The sequence below is a fragment of the Aspergillus versicolor genome (genome assembly GCF_001890125.1).
Source record: "Aspergillus versicolor CBS 583.65 unplaced genomic scaffold ASPVEscaffold_5, whole genome shotgun sequence".
Taxonomy (NCBI): Eukaryota; Fungi; Ascomycota; class Eurotiomycetes; order Eurotiales; family Aspergillaceae; genus Aspergillus; species Aspergillus versicolor.
Genome location: NW_024467528.1, coordinates 85,509 through 103,510, shown reverse-complemented (window position 1 = coordinate 103,510; position 18,002 = coordinate 85,509). Strand labels below are relative to the sequence as shown.

Below are 18,002 nucleotides of genomic sequence, written 5' to 3'. Positions count from 1 at the left end.
TGATGGTGGCGCGTTGATATACTGCACCTAAGACACCAAGTGAATACATAACCGATCGCATAAAAGATATCACTATATAAAACGCAACTCCTGTATATACAACCAAACAATGGCGTCTCCAGCACGTCCAAAAGCGAAACCCCTGGGTAAAGACCCGTCGGCGCCGAAGATTGCCACACAGAAGACCTCCCAGGCCAAACCTACACCACCGAAGCTCAAGGAGCAAAGACAGAAGCAGGTTCCTGAAGTTCAGAAGCTTCCGACAGATGCATCCGGGTCGGGCTCTGAGCTGAGTTCACTTCCCAGCCGCGGAAAGGCAGCAGCTGCGTCTCCATCCGGAGGCCTTGCAAAAGGAGTCAAGGATAAAGCAAGGGTAGCTAAAGATCAGAAGCCACAAGACAGTATCAAGGCTACCAAAGACGCAACGAAAAAGGCGGACCTACCTCAGACTGACGATATTCCGAGCGAGAAGGTTCAAGATACTCTTCAAACGGCCAAAGACAAAGCAGCTACCGACGATGTACCCCAAGCCGGCGAGGTTCCGGAGGCGCCGGATATCTCAAATAATGTTCCATTAGACCTATCTAGCTTGGACGGGCTTGAAGTTGGTGAAGGTGGACAGATACTGGATAGCGAGGGAAACCCTATTGGCGAAGTCGTCGAAGGAGATCCAGAAGACCTCGTCGGTCAGACGGTCAACGCCAATGGAGAAATCGTCGACGAGGATGGGGACCTCATCGGCCGAGTTGATCTTATCCAGCAAGAGGCAGGAGCACTCAAAGATCAAGCCCAAGAGGCCGAGCTGCCAGAGGCGGAGGTTCCTACGGGTGAGGAAGTGACTGACGAAGTCCCAGACGAGCTGGAAGAGCAGGCTGAACCGGGAGAGGGAGTATCTCTCGGTGTAGACGAAGTGCCTGATTTGGAACAAGAATTGCCCGACATATCAACGCTGGAAGGGCTGACATGCAATAAAATCGGCAGCATTGTCACGGCAGATGGGACTCCTGTAGGCGAGCTCCTCGAAGGCGACCCCAAGAAGCTCTCACGGGGGGCATTTCAACTTGACAGTCAAGGCCAATTCTGGGATAATCAAGGACATGTCATTGGCAAGGCCAAACCGATAGAACTTGAAGAAGAACAGCCCGGGTTGTTTGCAGACACAGGAGACATCTTTGTGGCGGAAGATAGCTGGATCCAAGACGAGAACGGGAGAAAGGTGGGCAAGCTGGTCGAAGGAGATCCAAAACGACTCATTGGATACGCCGTGGATGACGATGGCGATATCCTTGACAAACGAGGCAACACGATCGGACGCGCAGAGCCCTGGGAAGAGCCAGAGGTTGAGCCGGAAGAGGTGGATTTCTCGTCCGTGGAAGGTCTGAAGCCAAACAAGCATGGGAATGTAATGGGCCCTGATCAAGTACCGATTGCTCGTGTGGTGGAAGGCGACCTGAAGGAGGTTGCTGGTCGAGGCATCAACAAGAATGGCCAAATCCTTAATGATGACGGAGAGGTTATTGGGCAAGTACAGCTCATTCCCATGGGTGAGATAGAATGCATGGGTCCGTTCAGTGGCCTGGGAGAGCTGTTTGTCAAAGAGTCTGGATACATTGAGGACGCTGACGGGGAGGTGGTGGGCAGGATCGTGGAAGGAGATCCCAAGAGTCTGCGAGGCCATACCGTCGATATCTCTGGTGACATTCTCGACCAGTATGGAAACGTGAACGGCCGTGCAGAGCCGTACGAGGTTCCCGAGGAGGAAGATGAAGAAGAGGAAGATTTGTCCGCTCTAGAAGGAGGAACCGTCAACAAGCTGGGCAATGTCGTCGACGAGCATGGTACCATTCTAGGGAGGATTGTTGCTGGAAATCCGAAGAAATTGTCTGGCAAGAAGGTGGATGGAAACGGCCAGGTCTGGAGTGACAACGGCAAAGTCATCGGACAGGCAGAGCTGATCCCAGAGGACGAGCGTGAACAGCCAGAGGGCGTCTTCTTTGGCCTAGACGGACTGATAGTCGGCAAGGATGGCCTGGTCATGGACCCTTCAGGGGAAGTCGTGGGCAGACTGACAGAAGGGGACAACCAACGACTCATGGGACGCGCTGTTGATGAGGACGGAGAGATCATTGACAAGACTGGCAATGTTATAGGCCGAGCAGAGCGATACACACCAGAGGAGGAACCGGAGCCAGAGCTATCCCCTGAAGAAGCAGAGAAGCAACAGAAAGAGAAAGAAGATACAGAACTGGCAAAGAAGATGTGTACCATCCTGCAGCAGACAATTGACTCTGTTGGGCCAATTTGCAAAGAGATAACCCAGGTAAGCTCCTTAGTGTCTCTCTCTGCCCTAATATATAATACTGACGGCTATAGCGCACTGAAAAAGCCAGCCGCACACCAAAGGAGGAGCTCGACGAGGAGCAGCTGGTGAAGGACGTGAAGCCCTTGATTGAAAAAGCAGGAAACGGGCTGCAAGAATGCAAAGGGTCTCTTAGGGCTCTTGATCCAGACGGCCATATCGCAGCTACTGCAAAGGCTCGCAGCGCCTCGCACGAAGCCACGCCAGCAGAGTATCAACTAGCAGACTTGCTCAAGGAGCTGACGCAGACTATTGTCGAGACCATTGAAAATGGCCGGCAGTATATCAGCGATATGCCCCATGCAAAGAAGAAGATCAACCCCCTGTGGGCACTGCTATCGGAGCCGCTGTTCCAGATTATTGCCGCAGTTGGGCTTTTACTCAGCGGAGTACTCGGCCTCGTCGGTAAGCTTCTCGATGGTCTTGGACTTGGAGGCCTTCTTAAGGGGTTGCTGGGCGGACTTGGACTCGATAAGCTCGTCGATGGACTTGGACTTGGTTCGGTGACTGGAGCGCTGGGGCTTGAGGGTAAGAAGTAGTTTCATCCAACCTGATATTATCAGCCTTCTGACCCGTTTAGAGGGGTTCTCGCTTAGGGCGCTATTTGTCTCTCTGGTATTACTAGTTCACTCGTTGCTGTACACCTTTCTGCGAGATGTTTGTGGTTTTGATATGAATAGTAGCCGCGAATGAATATGTTCTTAATTCTCAATTAAGCCACAATGGTATTAACCGTAGGACGCACACTCAAATAACCATCTTAACCGATGAATATTACTTCAAGGACAGCAGAGGTTATGTGTCTAGAAAAGATCCGTCATTGCACCTTGAGAGGCATCGCCCACCAGGCGGGAGTATTTGCCCAAAGTACCGCGAGTGATAGCAGGTTTCGGGGGTCTCCAGCTGTCCAGCCGCCTTTTTATTTCTTCTTCAGAGACGCTCATACTGATTTGATTCTTCTCCGCATCAATTGTGATAACGTCGCCTGTTTCGACCACCGCGATAGGACCTCCTGAGGCAGCTTCAGGAACAATATGGCCCACGATGAAACCATGACTCGCCCCTGAATACCTTCCATCAGTTATCAGGGCAATATTTGTTAATTTGGCTCCCATAATTGCGGCGCTTGCCTTGAGTTGCTCTGGCATCCCTGGGCCTCCTTTTGGACCCTCATACCGCACCACAATGACGATATTCTCCCCGCGGGGAATTTCGCCCTTATCTAGAGCCTGATTGAGATATCTCTCCTTGTCGAAAACCATAGCCTTACCAACAAAACGCGTTCCTTCTTTCCCGGTGATCTTTGCCACGGAACCGCCCGGGGCAATGTTTCCTCGCAGAATCTGAATATGGCCTGTCTCCTTGATTGGACTATCTAACGGCCGGATGATAACCTGGTCAGCTGACAGTGAAGGGAAGCCTGCAACATTCTCTGCTAACGTCCTCCCAGTCACGGTGGGTATGTCGCCGTCGAGCAGCCCTGCGGCTATCAATAATTTCTGCACCGAAGGGACGCCGCCGATTTCATACAGGTCTGGCATGTAATATTTCCCGCTTGGAGCGAGGTCGGCGATGAGTGGTATTCTGTTGCTCACGCTCTGGATGTCGTCAAGGGTGAGGTTGACGCCTGCAGACCGGGCCATGGCCAGCAGATGGAGAACGGCGTTAGTACTGCCTCCCAAGGCCATCACCATGACCAAGGCATTTTCAAAGGATCGTTTAGTTAGAATATCAGAAGGCTTAATATTCTTCTCCAAACACACCTTGATCGCCTCGGCGGCCTTAACGCACTCCCTCATCTTCGCGGGAGAGGATGCCGGCGTTGAGGCGGAACCAGGTAGACTCAGACCGAGTGTCTCAATCGCCGTGGCCATGGTGTTTGCAGTAAACATACCACCGCAGGCACCGGCAGTGGGACAGGTGTGTTGCTCGATATCGTCCATGATCTCGTCCTTGGTGTGGAGGCCTTTGATGCTGTCTTCGGTGGCCAGGTCCTGCAAAGTGTCGTATGTGTATGCACCGGCAGCTTCAAATGCCGACCCCAGAGTCATACGTTTGCGAAGAGTTTGTGCGAAGCCGACTTGAATTGACCCCCCGTATATAACCACCGACGGTCTGTTGTGCCTGGCGATTCCCATGACCACGCCAGGGCCGTTCTTGTCGCAGCCGGGGATGGCGATACATGCGTCGTGGTGTTGAGCGCAGGTGACGGTTTCGATGCTGTCGGCGATGATCTCGCGCGACTGGAGGGAGAATCGCATTCCTATAGAACTGTCAGACATGTAGAAAGTGGTGTTGCAGACTCTTACCCTCGTGGCCTACGGTTATGCCATCCGAGACTCCGATGGTATTGTATTGCCAGGCAATCATGTCCTGATCCTTCACTGCCTTTTTCACGGTTTTCCCCAGATCCAACAGGTGCATGTTACACGGATTTCCTTCCCACCAGACAGATCCAATGCCGACATGCGGACTCTTTGCCATTGTCTCTGGGTCCGGGACTCCTGCACCGTACAGCATAGCCTGGGGTGTGAGACAGACAACTCGATCGGCATACAGAGATATACACTTACTTTGGCAGCAGGAAAGTCATGCCCTCTGGTGATAAAGGTAGAGTGACGATTCAGAAATGGAGTTCCATCTTCGTGCTTTGCGTCGTCTGGCAGACAAGGAAATCGAGCGTACTCGGACATGTTGATATTTTCTCTCTTCAATATGCACAGCCTGGTAATCAAATTAGCTGCCAGATAAACAGCAGAGCAGCTTTATACCAGGCATCTCTTGTATATGCAGATCATCGCCAGATTCACCACCGGCGGTGGCCGGCAATGCAGCACAGACTCGGCGCTGGAGGACAAGGCCCACTGCCACTTCAATGATCTGCTCGCTTTTCTCCGCAGAGACTCCAATCCTGGACGCACCGGAGCATCGAATAATAACGATGTCTGCAGTGGCTGGCGTCCCCGCCTCCACATCGCATCCCCCCCTGCGGCTGGGAGAGTCGGCCCTGCCCCGAGTGATAAAACCTGCGTGCGCCCATTGCCAGGCCCCATGAATCCTTCCCTGTCTCGTGTGTCCGTCTCGTGTTGCTGATGAACCAGCAAAATGAATTCTGAAAAAGAAACCCTGTCGCAGGAGATCTCGCCTTCGCCGCAGGTTGAAGCTGCCAGCGAGCCCTGCCCTACCGAGTTGCGCCGGCTGCTGCGGAAGATCGACCTTCGTGTGATTCCAATCCTGGCGCTCTTGTATTTCCTCAGCTTCCTTGATCGGGGTTGGTTTTTTTTCTGTCACCTTTATTTCTTGGCTGATTGATTAGGAAATATTGGAAATGCCGAGATCCAAGGGCTTTCGACCGACTTGAACCTGGTTGGAAACCAGTATAACTGGTAGGATTGCAGAATATTATATTTAAATCATACTAACAGTCTAGGTGTCTAACGATATTCTTCTTTCCATACTCCTTCTTCGAGCCGCTTTGCAATCTGCTGCTTGTAAGGTTCAAGCCCAGCATCTGGCTGCCCTCCATTATGGTGGCCTGGGGTAAGAACTAGATAAGACTTCTTGAAAGTGATGCTTACACTATATAGGTACTGTCACAACTCTACTAGGGATTGTCCAAAATTATCCCGGCCTATTAGCGGCGAGGTTCTTTCTTGGTCAGCAAGCACCCATGTCTCCATCTCTTGTTATCCAGCTGACAGTTACAGGATTGGCGGAAGGAGGTCTTTGTGAGTATTCTTCCTGTCAACAGAGACTCGGTGATTAATATTTACAGTCCCCGGTCTCGCTTTCTACGTTTCTCTCTGGTACAGTTAACCCAGTCTATCTTGCGGGAGAATGCTCACATGGACAGGTACCCAAGAGCAAATGCACAATTCAGACTCGCCATGATCTTTGCATCTGCCTCAATGGCTGGGGCGTTCTCGGGCCTTCTGGCGTTTGCCATCAGCAAGATGGATGGGGTTGGAGGGTTGGAAGGGTGGAGATGGATGTTAGTCGCTGGTACTCTATTCACGGCATGAAGCTGACCGCAACAGATTTATCCTCGAAGGACTCCTGACAGTAGTATGCGCAGTCCTGGCCTTCTTCCTGGTCTGGGATGAGCCAGCTACGGCGACCTTCCTGTCAGACAGGGAGAAGGCCATGATCATCGATCTGTTGGCAGACTCACGAGCGAGCTCCAGCGAGGGCCAACTAGAGGAGAAAAGTGCGTTCGACTGGAAGCAATTCATGGCAGCAGTTCTGGACTGGCAGGTGAGTTATCATATTTTAACAAGATGATGGCACTCACGATATCTAGACATGGATGCACACAATCAGCTACTGGGGAACGGTAAGACATCAGCACCGGGTACTTGACTATTTCTAACTCTTCCAGGCGGTCGCTGTATATGCACTGTCACTGTTTCTCCCGACGATTATAAAAGGATTGGGATATAGCTCTGCTAATGCGCAGCTGCTGACCATCCCCGTTTACGCAGCTGCCTCCATATCGTGTATTGCTGTGGGCTACTTCTCAGACAGGATGGGCCAGAGGAGTCTCTTCACGCTTGTTTGCTACGGCGCAGTGTTTGTTGGCTTCCTCATCGCCGTTGCCCCCAGTCGATTCATCCCAGGCTTGACGTATGCAGGATGCTTCATCGCGGCGAGCGGCAGCTACCCAGGTACCTATAAACCCCTGTAATAACCACGGATGATATTAATCAGTCCAGCTATACCCGGCCTCCTGGCCTTGTCGTCCAACAACTACGCACCAGCTACGAAACGCGCTGTCGGAATGGCAATTCAGATTGGCTTAGGAAGTTTAGGAGGCGCGGCGGCGTCCAACTTCTACAAGGAAACAGATGCCCCAAGATATCGCCTCGGCCACTCCTTGGTGCTGGCCTTTGTAGCATTGGGCTTTCTGACCGTTGTCCTCTACTATTTCCTGTGTCGGAGGATCAACGCTAAACGCGACCGTGGAGAGGCAACTACCAGCGAGAATTCGGATGGGATATTTGAGATGGGCGACAAGGCACCGACCTTCCGCTACAATCTGTAGGTATTCCGTGGGTAGGCTGATGGTATAGCTGGAAAGAGTGGCAAGAGTGGCACGATAACATTGCGAAATTATCCCCCGTCTTGATATCCCAATAGCCAATTGTGCCAGAGAGTATTGTCATTGGACATCGTGTAGGGCAATTCCCACGGGGCCTGGCGCGGTATATCCGCAATAATGCTATCAATATCTAGACCCATCGAACTGTCCTCAACCGTATCATGCGCCTGTGGATTTGGAGTGTTAGAGTCTTCCCCTGGAGCCTCTGGACTATGGTCAGTCTCCTGCCGACGTTGTTGGTCAAACATGTCGAAGAACAACTGGCGGATCCAGCTTGCCAGCACATGGCACTCTTCAAAGTCCTTCAAGGCGAGTAGCTTGTACTTGATGGAGCTCAGCAGCGCATTCCTGCAGGTAGTAGATTCGTTCATGGTGTTTGCGTGTGTGAATTGCGCGGTCATCGCTGCAAATATGGCTGATACACTGGTACCGATCAGCTAGTCGACTTTTTATTTTATTTTTTACTGGACTTACCAGATCATGGGGAAGTGGCTTCCTTGATGATAAGTGACTGCGTCTTCAGCCAGAGAGGTAATTCGACTGGCTGCGTCCATGATTATGTCGTTGCTGGCGGTGCTCACATTCGATGGCAGGTTTTGGAACGTGCGTTGAAAGGTCTGATGGACAATTATGCGATAGTAGCTGACAGAATTAGTACTATTCCCTCAAACGGCCTTGGACTTACCTAGAAGTCAGGTTTAGAATAAGAGGGAGCTGGGCATGGGATGAATGATGCAGACCCGGCGAGAGGCTCTCTTCCCAAGTTGAAAACACCCTACATATAGAGTCGAGTATAATTGTCTCGTCTGAGAGAGTTTCCCTTGAGGGTGCGAAATAGGTTCTCAGTATGTTGGAGACTAATCCGTCAGCGATGCTCTTGAACAGACTTGAATGTCTAACCTGCGATTGATAGTCTGGCCTGTGCCAGGACATATTTAACTGTTTCTGAGGATTCACCCTTGAGGTCGTCCTCGCGGAGAAGTTCAACATCGCAGTCGGAGTCATGAATGATCATGGGCTTTCCCAGCGATATCGATATTTGTCTGTCGCGAATCTGGAATGGCTTAGTAGAGTACTCTAACAGCCCGATAGGAGAGCCTACGTATAGTAACCACCAGATGCGACGCCACATGCGCTCTCGCTCTGGCTGGACATTCCGGTGCTGGGCCTTGCGATGCATCTGCATACACTGCGCAGAGCGAATCGTGCCAGCCAGCCACCACAGCGAGTCTCTGCTCTGGCTGGCAGATCCGGACCAGTAGTGGAGGAGATAGGAGCATAGAAGCATTACCAGCCGATCGCTCTCCTGCTCCCCGTCAAAGGCGGCCTTTGCTGAGCTGAAAAGATCGTCTTCTACATCTATGCGCCCGGAATACCCCAGGAGATGTATAGTCTTGAGATCACAGTGGATGGAGGCGATGAAAAGGACACAGCGAAGCAAGACTTTGGAAACCGACCCGTCACTAACCGAGGCAAGGAATGCCTCCCGGTCTAGAATGGGACAGAACGGGTGGAATATGGCAAAGTAGCCACGCAAAAGGTCATTCACCAGTTCTGCAGGGGGGAGAGGGTGCCCCGATGTACTGGCCGGTCTGTGGTCGCGGCCGACCACTGCATTGTTGCCCTGATCATCCTGTATAGGCCGATACAGGCAGTCTTGGTCGCTGTTTGTCGTTTGGATCACATATGACAGATACCAGCTCTCGCCCCAGATGGGAGGCGACGCTTGACGATGGCGCGTGCTCGCATACAGGCGATCATGACTCGATGATCCTTCGCTAGACAAATAATGTCCTCGCCGATTCCTGCACAGCGCTTCAAAGTCAATCGAGAACGGGGGGGCTCGATCCGATATGCGCGTCGTTGGGTTGGGTTGGGTTAGTTCGCTGGTTGCGAATCGCCCATTGCTTCCTCTGAAATATGTATCAGTTATTATCCTGTCTGTACAGAGATGATCATACCGCGTTCTCTTCGTCCTTGCAATGTGGCAGTCGGCGTTGCCCGCTCGCCGGCAGTGCGAGCAAGGAAGCCCTTTGGTCTCCGAATCACACCGGATATGCTGGTCCTTGCATCTTTTACACGCCGGGGACGGTGCTTTCCGTTTAGAGCGCTGGCTTGTCGACATTGCGCCTGTGAGGATGAAGATATTTGAGAGCGCCTGCGATGACTCGGGCACATCTGCCCCACAGCTGACAAGCACGACAAGCATGGACCAAGATGATTCACTGGATTCGGTGGATTGTCTGACTGTGTCCAATGGGGTTCGGTGCATTGAGCATCTGTGGGCCTGTTCAGATGTCGGAGTTGTCTCCGATACAACCACCGCCGGTGGTGAGCGCCGGTTCAGGCAAGTTGCACGAACAGTATAAGGCTGAGGCAGTCTGTGGTATTCCTGGACATACATTTCAAATTTATCGTCGAAATAACAAGTACTGTTCAACCATTAAACTGTTTGTTATCTGCCTTCTGTATTGCTTCAAACTAACAGCACTGCCTAGATCGATAAAAGATGGGAATATTTGCGCCCCCAAATCGCAGGCTGCTCGTTCCCCATAAATCGATAAGCAAGGGGGCAGTGTTCATATCGAGGGACAAATACCACGGGTGTTGGCGCAACTAGCAGTTATACCCTAAGACAGCCTCATCGAGTCTAATATGCCATTGGTGGTTTCTCAACAATCTTCTCCAGGGCTTCGAGGTTGAACTGCGCCTTGCGATACGTAGCCTCATTGCCAGGTGTACTGCCTAGTGGGATTAGCAATGGGCCGTGCTTTGGACAAGCCCGTGTATTCGGGGCTTGGACTGCCGCATGGTCTGATGCAAATCTAAGGTATCTCCGAGCGAAGAGCGCAACTCAGAATATTTGTCCGTTAAACACCGGGGGGCTTGGCCGATATAAGGCAACGGGGAAATTGGGCTTTACCCGGTGGCAGTGCATTGCTCGTGTATGGCCCAGAGTATGTCAGTACAAGACCAGCATTTCGACCGTGGAGGAAGAGAATATTGATCATGGCTTCTTCAAGTGATCCAGTGCCAGCAGCCAGGTCACGGAATGGGTGCATTACCTGCAAGTGAGTTGGCAGTCTGCTGTTAGGGCTTGCTATTAACTATGTCGCAGGAACCGCCGCGTCAAATGCGACGAGACAAGGCCTACTTGTCGCCGATGCGAGACTGCAGGGAGGCAGTGCGATGGCTACGGCGACACGACGGATTCTGATGGGACCTCGACGTCGAACAGCTTCCGGATTGTCCAGCATATCCCCGGCATTTCGAAGCCAACGCGAATGTGGCAGACCCCCCAGTCGCCCGATCTCATCGCCGACGACGAGTATCGCGCCCTGGAGTTCTTCCACCAGAATACAACCCAGTCGTTCACTGCAGATATCGGAGTTCTGCTGCTTCAAGTCGCCTATCATCAGCCCATCCTGAGGAGCATCGCCGTCGCCATAGGGTCTCTGCATCGGTCATTTGTCCTCCATGGGAGAGGCCCTCTGGCAAACAGCAACGACGCGCAGTTCATACTGCTTCACTATAATAGAGCCATCCGAGAGCTGCTGTCAATACAGCCAGAGACAGCCCAGCGAGATGAAACGTTTCTGATTGCTTGCATCTTCTTCTTCTGTTTCGAGTGCCTTCGGGGTGAGTACAAGAATGCCGTGCGCCATGCAACTTCGGGCCTCAAAATCCTCAAGCAACAACAGGCCTTGCCTGGGAGGGACTCGATGCTGCCACCGGAGGCCATCACTCTGCCATTTTGCATTCTGGAAACCCAAGTGTTGGAGATCAAGGGTGAAGAGGCGCTCGATGTTGAATTACAGCCTGCGATTCTTTCTTCCTTCTCGCACCCTAGCATCAGCCCACCAAGCCCGACCTCTAATGCCAACGAGATGCTGAAGTCATTCCACCTCTTCTGCAATCGATTCACGCGTTTCGAGGCGGCCTGTGGAGTCTTCTCGCAGAAACGCCATCATCGGGGGTTTGAATTGCAGGGACAAGCACGACAGATAGAGGAGAGCTATTTCCACATTCGGGGTGATCTGGAAAACTGGTTGCACATTTTCGAAGTCTGGCTTGACTCGTGTCAAAATCAGAAGCATCCAACTGTGATGATCATGACAGTCTGGAGGCTGCTGATGCGAGTCTTTCTTGAGCTGGACTGGCCACCTTCAGAGCTTTCCTGGGACCAGTATATCCCGGTCTTTGCAACAATAAACTCGCTGGCTACAGATATATTGCAAGAGCCGCGAGAATCTCAACAAAGCAGCGCAAGGTCAATGACGTCGACATTTTCACTGTCCCTGGGCATTGTTACCCCTCTGTTTATCTGTGCTACTCGCTGCCGACTCTCCTCCATCCGCCATCGCGCCACCAATCTCCTTTTGCATTCCCGGCGGCGCGAGGGGCTTTGGGATGCTGAGCTGGCAGGGCGTATTGCGGAGCGGATTGTGGGTTTGGAAGAGTCTGCTGCTGGAATCAGGCCTGGGATTGAGTACGGTCCCGGAGAGGTCGATGTATCTGCACGCATCTCGTCCCTGTCGCCTTATTTCACAGAGAGCAAGCAGGCTGACATCGGATATAGCCGGATGCAAGTTTCATGCGGTGATCTCACAGACCAATATACCAATACATAGACTGGAAGCATACATTAGCTCATTTCCTGTGCACTTGAAAGCGTGATCCCAGAATGCAATAATCCATAGACATTCCGCCTGATAATATTCTGTACCGCCTCCGGCTGCCTTGAGTAACAGGCAATTTCCCGTAAACAGGGCAGCAAGAATGAAAACAAAAAGTGAGGAATGGCCAGACGCAAAAATGAGCTGATGCTTGAAGAGGGTGCCACAATTCAGCCTTCCCAGGGTGCATCCATGGTTATACGATGCCCAACATTCTTGCCCAGTGTAGCCAATTTTTAGGGGGTTGTTTAAGTTCAGCCGTTGATATTATTCCTATTATCCATAACTACGTACAACCATATATTTAGTATGCAATGCCATTTATCCTCGCTATCATTGACAAACAATTGCCAATGCAGGCAATTCCTACCGGACCATTAGACAATCGCACCCAGGAACAGCCAAGGACACCCAAGAGCCAAGGACGCCCATGCTGCAAGCCCTGGTCAGCTGCGGTTGAGTTGTCTATTTCGTGATTGCTTTTGTTTGGTGTCTCTTTGTTTGCCTGGTTCCGTGCGCGAAGGATTGGCTTGGCTGCATGGAGGAAGAGCGGCGCTCGATAGGATCGAATCCCTTGCGTGAATGGCGTTCATCGGGTATTTTTCAGAGGGCCTTGCATGCATGATCGAAGTTAACAGGTTGGGGCTCTGGCCAAGTCGGATCGAGTGACCTGTCAAGCGGTTTATTACCTACGGCGGCCACTTCCGCACAATATTGCACTGGCAGCCATCTCCGGCCCACAGGAAACCAGGCTTCTTGTCTTGACTATTGAACTTTCTGGTTCTGTCTGAGTGTAATTGGAATATTGTATCCATAATCAAGGGGCGAGCCAAGGGGCTGCCGCTTGCACTTCTCGCCTTCCACTGTTTTCAATTGTCAGCATTCCAGGTACTGTTATTTGCCAGGGATGCGGCAACCCCAACTATCAGTGCTCTGGTTGCAGTCCAGAAATATGCACGCCAAAGTCAGGGATGATGTGATTTGTCCGAATCTGCAGAGAAGAGCTTGACAACTCACATCCACATCGATATGGTGGACTTTGGCGGGGGCTATATAGTCTACCCCGGCTGTCTCAGTTGTGGCATCCATTCTAATTCTCCAAATCAATCGGAAATATCTATTCAGAATGCATTCCTCGGCGACTTTTCTTCTGGCAGCTGTTGCCTCCACTGCGTTGTCCTCCCCTCTCCAGGCCAGAGATGTACCGGCAGGTCAGCTCATCACTGGCTGCACGGAGCCAGGAACGATAGCCTTCACCTTTGATGACGGCCCATCGGAGTACACCAGCCAACTGCTGGATCTCCTTGCAGAGTACGACGCTCAAGCTACCTTCTTCGTTCTAGGAGACACTGCTTCTGAGAGCGGCGATCTGCTCCAGCGCATGCAGCGTGAAAGCCACCAGATCGGATCTCACACGTATGTATAACATATCGCCAGTTAGCAATCCTTTTTGGCTGACGTTTACTCAATAGCTACGACCACCTGAGCCTTATCACCCTGAGCGATGCGGAAATTGAAGCTCAAATGAACCGGCTTGATGACGTTCTCGTGGATTTGATCGAGGAAAGACCAACCTACATGCGCCCGCCATATTTCGACGTCGACGACCATGTGCTCCAAGTGTTGGGCAACCTTGGGTACAAGGTCATCACGGCGGATATCGACACCAAGGACTACGAGAACAACGACGAGACCCAAATCGACGTCAGCTTCGACAAGTTTGTCAATGAGCTGGATGCCGGGGGTAGCATTGTGCTGTCTCACGACATCCACTACTGGACAGTCTACAAACTGACAGAGGAGATGCTGATTGAGGCTCAGAGCCGAGGGCTCAGAGGTATGTTCCTTGAAATTGAGAATTGTGAGGCGCCTGCTAACGGTAATAGCTGTCACGGTTGGCGAGTGCCTGGGAGACCCCCTGGACGAATGGTATAGGCAATAGATAGGCAACCCTATACTTATCGCTGCCTAGCCTAATCTAGCGATGATAATTCTATGCTCGGAAATATTTTTATTTAATCCTAATCGTGGCGAGTTTATACTCACTGCCGTTAATTTAATCTGTTGATATTGTCACAACCACGATAGTCCCAAACCTCGTCAGCTGTAGTTCAATTCAGCCCCTCGTATAGTGTATTCAGCTTGTATAATATCTCAAGGCACTTGTATAAAATATCTTCCTTTCAGCGCAGGATCTGCGGGGTGTAGCTGAGCCGAAGTTTGCCGACACCGAGATTGGCGCCAGCCGAGGAGTCCCATGTGCTTGACAGTTATATAGTCTGTACGCCCGCAATAAACATCTTTCCACAATGTATCAAAATGGATATTCCAAAGTCGTATGAACGTCTCTCCCTCGAGAATATAAAAATCTCGCATCACCCTCCCAACGCCCCAGATGCGACCGCGGTAGTGGTGGTTACCCTGAACCGCCCAGAGAAATTCAATGCATTCACACCGGCCATGGCCGAGAGCCTCACACGGGCATTCCAGCTGTTTCATTATGACAGCCGTGTTAGAGCAATTGTACTAACTGGAGCTGGGAAGATGTTCTGCGCTGGATCCGATCTGTCGGTAGGCTTCGGAGACGGCAAAGGCAGGGCGGCGGACTTCAGAGATATGTATGTATGGAGCAAAACCGGGGCTAGGAGGACAAGCTAATGATCTGTCTTAGCGGTGGACGAGTGACACTGGCGATGCATCGCTGTGCAAAGCCAACCATCGTTGCCATGCAGGGGTCTGCGGTGGGTGTCGGCATGACAATGACTCTTCCAGCTGCCATCCGGTATGTTTCCCTAAGAATCAGTGATGTATCTGCTAATGCATTGTAGTATCTGCCATGAAAAGAGTAAATATGGATTTGTCTTCACACGGCGCGGTCTGACAGTCGAGTCGTGTGCTTCCTACTTCCTGCCTCGTCTTGTCGGCTTCTCCAAGGCAATGCATTTAATCACGACAGGGAAAGTCCTCCCACCCTCTGCGCAGTATTTCGGTGATCTCTTCACAGAGGTACTGCCAGAACAGGCCCAGGTTCTGCCTCGTGCTGTTGAAGTCGCAGTGGAGATGGCGGAGAATGTCAGCCCTCTAGCGTCGTCAATGAGCCGGGCATTGATGTGGGAATGCCCAAGCTCACCGGAGGAGTCTCATCTTCTTGAATCCAGGGTATTCCATCATATGATCAATCAGAGGTAAGCGGAAAGTCGCATGGTTGAAGCGAAGACTAACGGTATACAGCGATTATAAAGAGGGCGTCCAGTCTTTCCTGGATAAGCGGAATCCTGTCTTTGCACCGCATCCTGGGGATGTCGATTCTGCAATGTATCCATGGTGGTCAGAGACGAACACTGCTGTAAAGAAGGAAAACGGTTCCAAGTTATAAGATGTACTTGTTGATGGGTCTAGCATGGTCAATATAAATATATATATTTGTACATTAGCTGCTGCAGCTGTGGCCTGTCAAGCACCTGTCCTCTTTCAGACGCACGAATGTAGAAGATGCAGAATTACCCTATGAACTAAGCCTGCAATCTCCAGACCTCTTGTATAACTGCACCTATAGTCCTTGATTGTATACTTTCATGTAATGCCACTGCCCCAAGGAGGCCTAATACTGACTAATACCCCGACTATGTTGACATCACGTGATCAACGCGCCGACACGAGAAGCATCAACATCAACATCAACACGACAACTTCTGCTTCTTACTCGTTGCCTCATCCATTGGTGCTCGGAAAGAGAGTCTTGGGAACCCGGCAATTATACGTGGCGCGTATTCGAAGCATCCAACCCCCACACGCTGAGCTGAAGACTACTCCGATTACTCCGACTACTCTGGTCATCAGCATGGAGTAGTAGCAGGCCTTCGGAGCAGATCGTCTGATATGCCCACAGTTGACGACTGGACATCCTTCTTGAGTCCAGACTCCTGAGAGTTTGAGGCTGGTTTTATGGAGTCTCTTGGGCAGCACCACTCGCTCACGGCCTCACCTCTGAGCAGGTGAATAACCGACCCTCTAGTTGTAACAATCGAGCGAGCCTCTGAACGAGATTCGATCATTTCCCAAGATCCATCGATCGGAAGAAGCCCGTGGATGACTGGCCCTGGAGTCCTCCACTTTCAGGGCTGTGCCAGCTTGTAGTTCGGTCTAGCAGCCTGGGCACTGTCCAGCGTGTCGAATGGGCCAATCAGCCAAGTAGATTAGCGACTGTCGAGTTCTTCGAGATTGGAAGGGTTTCAAACCAGGAAACCGGCTCCTAGGCGCCCGATGAATCTGCTTGTCTTCAAAAGGGATCCAAGTCTCTTCCTTTTGCGGATACATATCTGGCGATCATTGCAATGGGACCATCTCGCTTTGGCATTGGGCTCCTGGCCCTATCGAGCTTATCTCGTGGTATGTTATTTCTCTGGCTGCGATTTCCTGCTAACACATCTTCCAGCCGTATTGGCTCGAGAGTGCATCATCGATGAGATCCTCACCGTTTCCAGCCCCCAAGATCTGGATAGTCTTCGCGATGGCTGCACGACGATTACCGGCAATATCGCCATCGACAGCGACTACTCCGGCGACTTCTTTCTCGAGGGTGTTAGCGATTTCGTCGGCAACATTTCAACTTCCGAAGACGCGCCCCCGGTGAATCTAGGTGTATTGGATCTCCCCGATCTCGTCAACGCCGCCGCAATTACCGTGCACCGAGTTGAAACCGTGAATCTAGGCAACCTCCAGCATGCTGGTGAGCTCCTCCTAGGGCCGTCGTCTCCTGATGGAGAGGTCAACCTTGAGGCATTGAAAGATGCCGATAATGTTGGGTTCAAGGGTGGTTGGAAGAGCATCGTCCTCTCCTCATTGGAGACGGTCACCGGAGAACTAGGGTTTTACTTTGTGCGAGGGGATGATGTTTTCCCTGATGATGACGAGATTCCCTCGCTGGTGGTTGATCTTCCAGTTCTGAAGACAACGTCCCAGTTCACGGTCGAGGGAAAGGTGGCAAGGTTCGTTATCTGTATCCAACCTTCCGTATATTTTACTAATTATCTGCTTCAAGCATCTCGGTGCCTGAGCTCGACAAAGCGGGCGACACTGACACTCCTGAGCGAGATTCTTCACAGGGCTTGCGACTTAACATCGAGACACAGATTGAGGTTGAATTCCCGAAGCTGCAAACCATAGGAGCCACGACGCAGGTGTTTGGCAATCTATCTCGGTACATCAGCCCCATTCTTAAATGGCGAGAGATGGTCTGACTTTTTTTCTTTGGAACAGCATAAGCCTCCCTGCTCTCGGAGAAACCGCCACAGGCATGGAGTTCAACACTGATATGCCGCTTGAAATCTACTCGACTATAGAAACAGCCTTTTACGTGTGGCTGTGGGGGAAAATCAAGAGGTACTGCATCCAAGCATAGCTAAAAGCTACTAGCTCCCCACACTGACCTGTCATCCCTGTTAACTAGTGTTGAATTTCCCAAAATGGTTGATCTAGGCTCTGTCGATATCGCGGATGCCATACGGCCCTGCAATGAGACGCTTGTCAAGCTGTGGGAGGCCATTCCCAGCCACGGTCCACCCGGGCATGAGAGCAGCTGGTACTGGCGGTGTTTTCGCGAGGACCTTCCGAGAGATAGCAATCAAGTCGATGTTAATACGACTACTACCGTGGCTCCGAATGAGCCGACCAGCACTGCTGGCAGTGGCGAGAGCTCAACGGAGCCTGGTCATCAGGAACCCAGCAGCACTGATCCAGAGACAAGTGATGATTCAGGCGTTCCTGGAAATGAGGGAGTGTTCCTCTTACCATCACAGGCAGGTATACTGGCAGCACTACTGGCGGCTGTGGGTGTAGGTTCCATGATGTAGTCAATATAGTCCACTCA

General features: G+C 51.6%; 9 protein-coding genes across 9 annotated transcripts; 6 read left to right on the top strand and 3 right to left on the bottom strand.

Annotated features, from left to right (window-relative positions):
* Window positions 1–29: 29 nt before the first annotated feature.
* Window positions 30–3,045, top strand: ASPVEDRAFT_168261 (DUF3659 domain-containing protein). The gene is made up of 2 exons (XM_040808676.1): window positions 30–2,320; window positions 2,374–3,045. Exons 1-2 carry the CDS (start codon window positions 110–112, stop codon window positions 2,896–2,898), a joined length of 2,736 nt encoding a protein of 911 aa, XP_040667812.1. The 5' UTR covers window positions 30–109; the 3' UTR covers window positions 2,899–3,045.
* A 117-nt stretch (window positions 3,046–3,162) lies between these two features.
* ASPVEDRAFT_83570 (uncharacterized protein) lies at window positions 3,163–5,052 on the bottom strand (the record flags this gene model as incomplete). Its single annotated transcript, XM_040817412.1, has 3 exons — window positions 3,163–4,622; window positions 4,669–4,882; window positions 4,933–5,052. The coding sequence occupies 3 exons, from the start codon at window positions 5,050–5,052 to the stop codon at window positions 3,163–3,165; spliced, it is 1,794 nt and encodes a 597-aa protein (XP_040667811.1).
* A 385-nt stretch (window positions 5,053–5,437) lies between these two features.
* ASPVEDRAFT_71986 (uncharacterized protein) lies at window positions 5,438–7,803 on the top strand. Its single transcript, XM_040816147.1, has 10 exons — window positions 5,438–5,630; window positions 5,676–5,745; window positions 5,790–5,899; window positions 5,947–6,087; window positions 6,135–6,165; window positions 6,213–6,350; window positions 6,397–6,613; window positions 6,660–6,692; window positions 6,738–7,023; window positions 7,072–7,803. The coding sequence occupies exons 1-10, from the start codon at window positions 5,465–5,467 to the stop codon at window positions 7,398–7,400; spliced, it is 1,521 nt and encodes a 506-aa protein (XP_040667810.1). The 5' UTR covers window positions 5,438–5,464; the 3' UTR covers window positions 7,401–7,803.
* Window positions 7,435–8,204, bottom strand: ASPVEDRAFT_655142 (uncharacterized protein). Its single transcript, XM_040815807.1, has 3 exons — window positions 8,198–8,204; window positions 7,932–8,099; window positions 7,435–7,880 (listed from the first exon to the last, which is right to left on the bottom strand). Exons 2-3 carry the CDS (start codon window positions 8,009–8,011, stop codon window positions 7,469–7,471), a joined length of 492 nt encoding a protein of 163 aa, XP_040667809.1. The 5' UTR covers window positions 8,012–8,099; window positions 8,198–8,204; the 3' UTR covers window positions 7,435–7,468.
* ASPVEDRAFT_655161 (Zn(II)2Cys6 transcription factor) lies at window positions 8,049–10,301 on the bottom strand. Its single transcript, XM_040815808.1, has 4 exons — window positions 9,419–10,301; window positions 8,560–9,370; window positions 8,358–8,511; window positions 8,049–8,314 (listed from the first exon to the last, which is right to left on the bottom strand). Exons 1-4 carry the CDS (start codon window positions 9,859–9,861, stop codon window positions 8,139–8,141), a joined length of 1,584 nt encoding a protein of 527 aa, XP_040667808.1. The 5' UTR covers window positions 9,862–10,301; the 3' UTR covers window positions 8,049–8,138.
* Window positions 10,302–10,499: 198 nt separating this feature from the next.
* On the top strand, window positions 10,500–12,061 carry ASPVEDRAFT_114216 (Zn(II)2Cys6 transcription factor domain-containing protein; the record flags this gene model as incomplete). The annotated part of the gene is made up of 2 exons (XM_040805615.1): window positions 10,500–10,528; window positions 10,576–12,061. Coding segments are annotated over 2 exons (1,515 nt in total), but the record flags the coding sequence as incomplete, so codon positions are not given.
* Window positions 12,062–12,977: 916 nt separating this feature from the next.
* ASPVEDRAFT_41558 (chitin deacetylase) lies at window positions 12,978–14,337 on the top strand. Its single transcript, XM_040812381.1, has 3 exons — window positions 12,978–13,549; window positions 13,606–13,970; window positions 14,020–14,337. Exons 1-3 carry the CDS (start codon window positions 13,260–13,262, stop codon window positions 14,073–14,075), a joined length of 711 nt encoding a protein of 236 aa, XP_040667806.1. The 5' UTR covers window positions 12,978–13,259; the 3' UTR covers window positions 14,076–14,337.
* A 115-nt stretch (window positions 14,338–14,452) lies between these two features.
* On the top strand, window positions 14,453–15,509 carry ASPVEDRAFT_28666 (uncharacterized protein; the record flags this gene model as incomplete). Its single annotated transcript, XM_040810140.1, has 4 exons — window positions 14,453–14,751; window positions 14,805–14,915; window positions 14,962–15,318; window positions 15,365–15,509. 4 exons carry the CDS (start codon window positions 14,453–14,455, stop codon window positions 15,507–15,509), a joined length of 912 nt encoding a protein of 303 aa, XP_040667805.1.
* Window positions 15,510–16,467: 958 nt separating this feature from the next.
* ASPVEDRAFT_52822 (uncharacterized protein) lies at window positions 16,468–17,985 on the top strand (the record flags this gene model as incomplete). Its single annotated transcript, XM_040814704.1, has 5 exons — window positions 16,468–16,522; window positions 16,569–17,121; window positions 17,175–17,333; window positions 17,393–17,515; window positions 17,583–17,985. 5 exons carry the CDS (start codon window positions 16,468–16,470, stop codon window positions 17,983–17,985), a joined length of 1,293 nt encoding a protein of 430 aa, XP_040667804.1.
* Between the last annotated feature and the right edge of the window lie 17 nt (window positions 17,986–18,002).

What these genes read in the sequence shown, in the direction of transcription:
- ASPVEDRAFT_168261 (XM_040808676.1), top strand. Translation starts at nt 110, where the DNA reads ATGGCGTCTCCAGCACGTCCAAAAGCGAAACCCCTGGGTAAAGACCCG. An exon ending in TTTGCAAAGAGATAACCCAG is followed by an intron (nt 2,321 to 2,373) that starts GTAAGCTCCTTA and finishes TGACGGCTATAG; the next exon opens with CGCACTGAAAAAGCCAGCCG.
- ASPVEDRAFT_71986 (XM_040816147.1), top strand. Translation starts at nt 5,465, where the DNA reads ATGAATTCTGAAAAAGAAACCCTGTCGCAGGAGATCTCGCCTTCGCCG. An exon ending in ATTGGCGGAAGGAGGTCTTT is followed by an intron (nt 6,088 to 6,134) that starts GTGAGTATTCTT and finishes TAATATTTACAG; the next exon opens with TCCCCGGTCTCGCTTTCTAC. An exon ending in TTGGAAGGGTGGAGATGGAT is followed by an intron (nt 6,351 to 6,396) that starts GTTAGTCGCTGG and finishes TGACCGCAACAG; the next exon opens with ATTTATCCTCGAAGGACTCC.
- ASPVEDRAFT_655142 (XM_040815807.1), bottom strand. Translation starts at nt 8,011, where the DNA reads ATGGACGCAGCCAGTCGAATTACCTCTCTGGCTGAAGACGCAGTCACT. An exon ending in AGCCACTTCCCCATGATCTG is followed by an intron (nt 7,881 to 7,931) that starts GTAAGTCCAGTA and finishes GATCGGTACCAG; the next exon opens with TGTATCAGCCATATTTGCAG.
- ASPVEDRAFT_655161 (XM_040815808.1), bottom strand. Translation starts at nt 9,861, where the DNA reads ATGTATGTCCAGGAATACCACAGACTGCCTCAGCCTTATACTGTTCGT. An exon ending in GCAAGGACGAAGAGAACGCG is followed by an intron (nt 9,371 to 9,418) that starts GTATGATCATCT and finishes TACATATTTCAG; the next exon opens with AGGAAGCAATGGGCGATTCG. An exon ending in GCATCTGGTGGTTACTATAC is followed by an intron (nt 8,512 to 8,559) that starts GTAGGCTCTCCT and finishes AAGCCATTCCAG; the next exon opens with ATTCGCGACAGACAAATATC.
- ASPVEDRAFT_41558 (XM_040812381.1), top strand. Translation starts at nt 13,260, where the DNA reads ATGCATTCCTCGGCGACTTTTCTTCTGGCAGCTGTTGCCTCCACTGCG. An exon ending in CACCAGATCGGATCTCACAC is followed by an intron (nt 13,550 to 13,605) that starts GTATGTATAACA and finishes TTTACTCAATAG; the next exon opens with CTACGACCACCTGAGCCTTA. An exon ending in TCAGAGCCGAGGGCTCAGAG is followed by an intron (nt 13,971 to 14,019) that starts GTATGTTCCTTG and finishes TAACGGTAATAG; the next exon opens with CTGTCACGGTTGGCGAGTGC.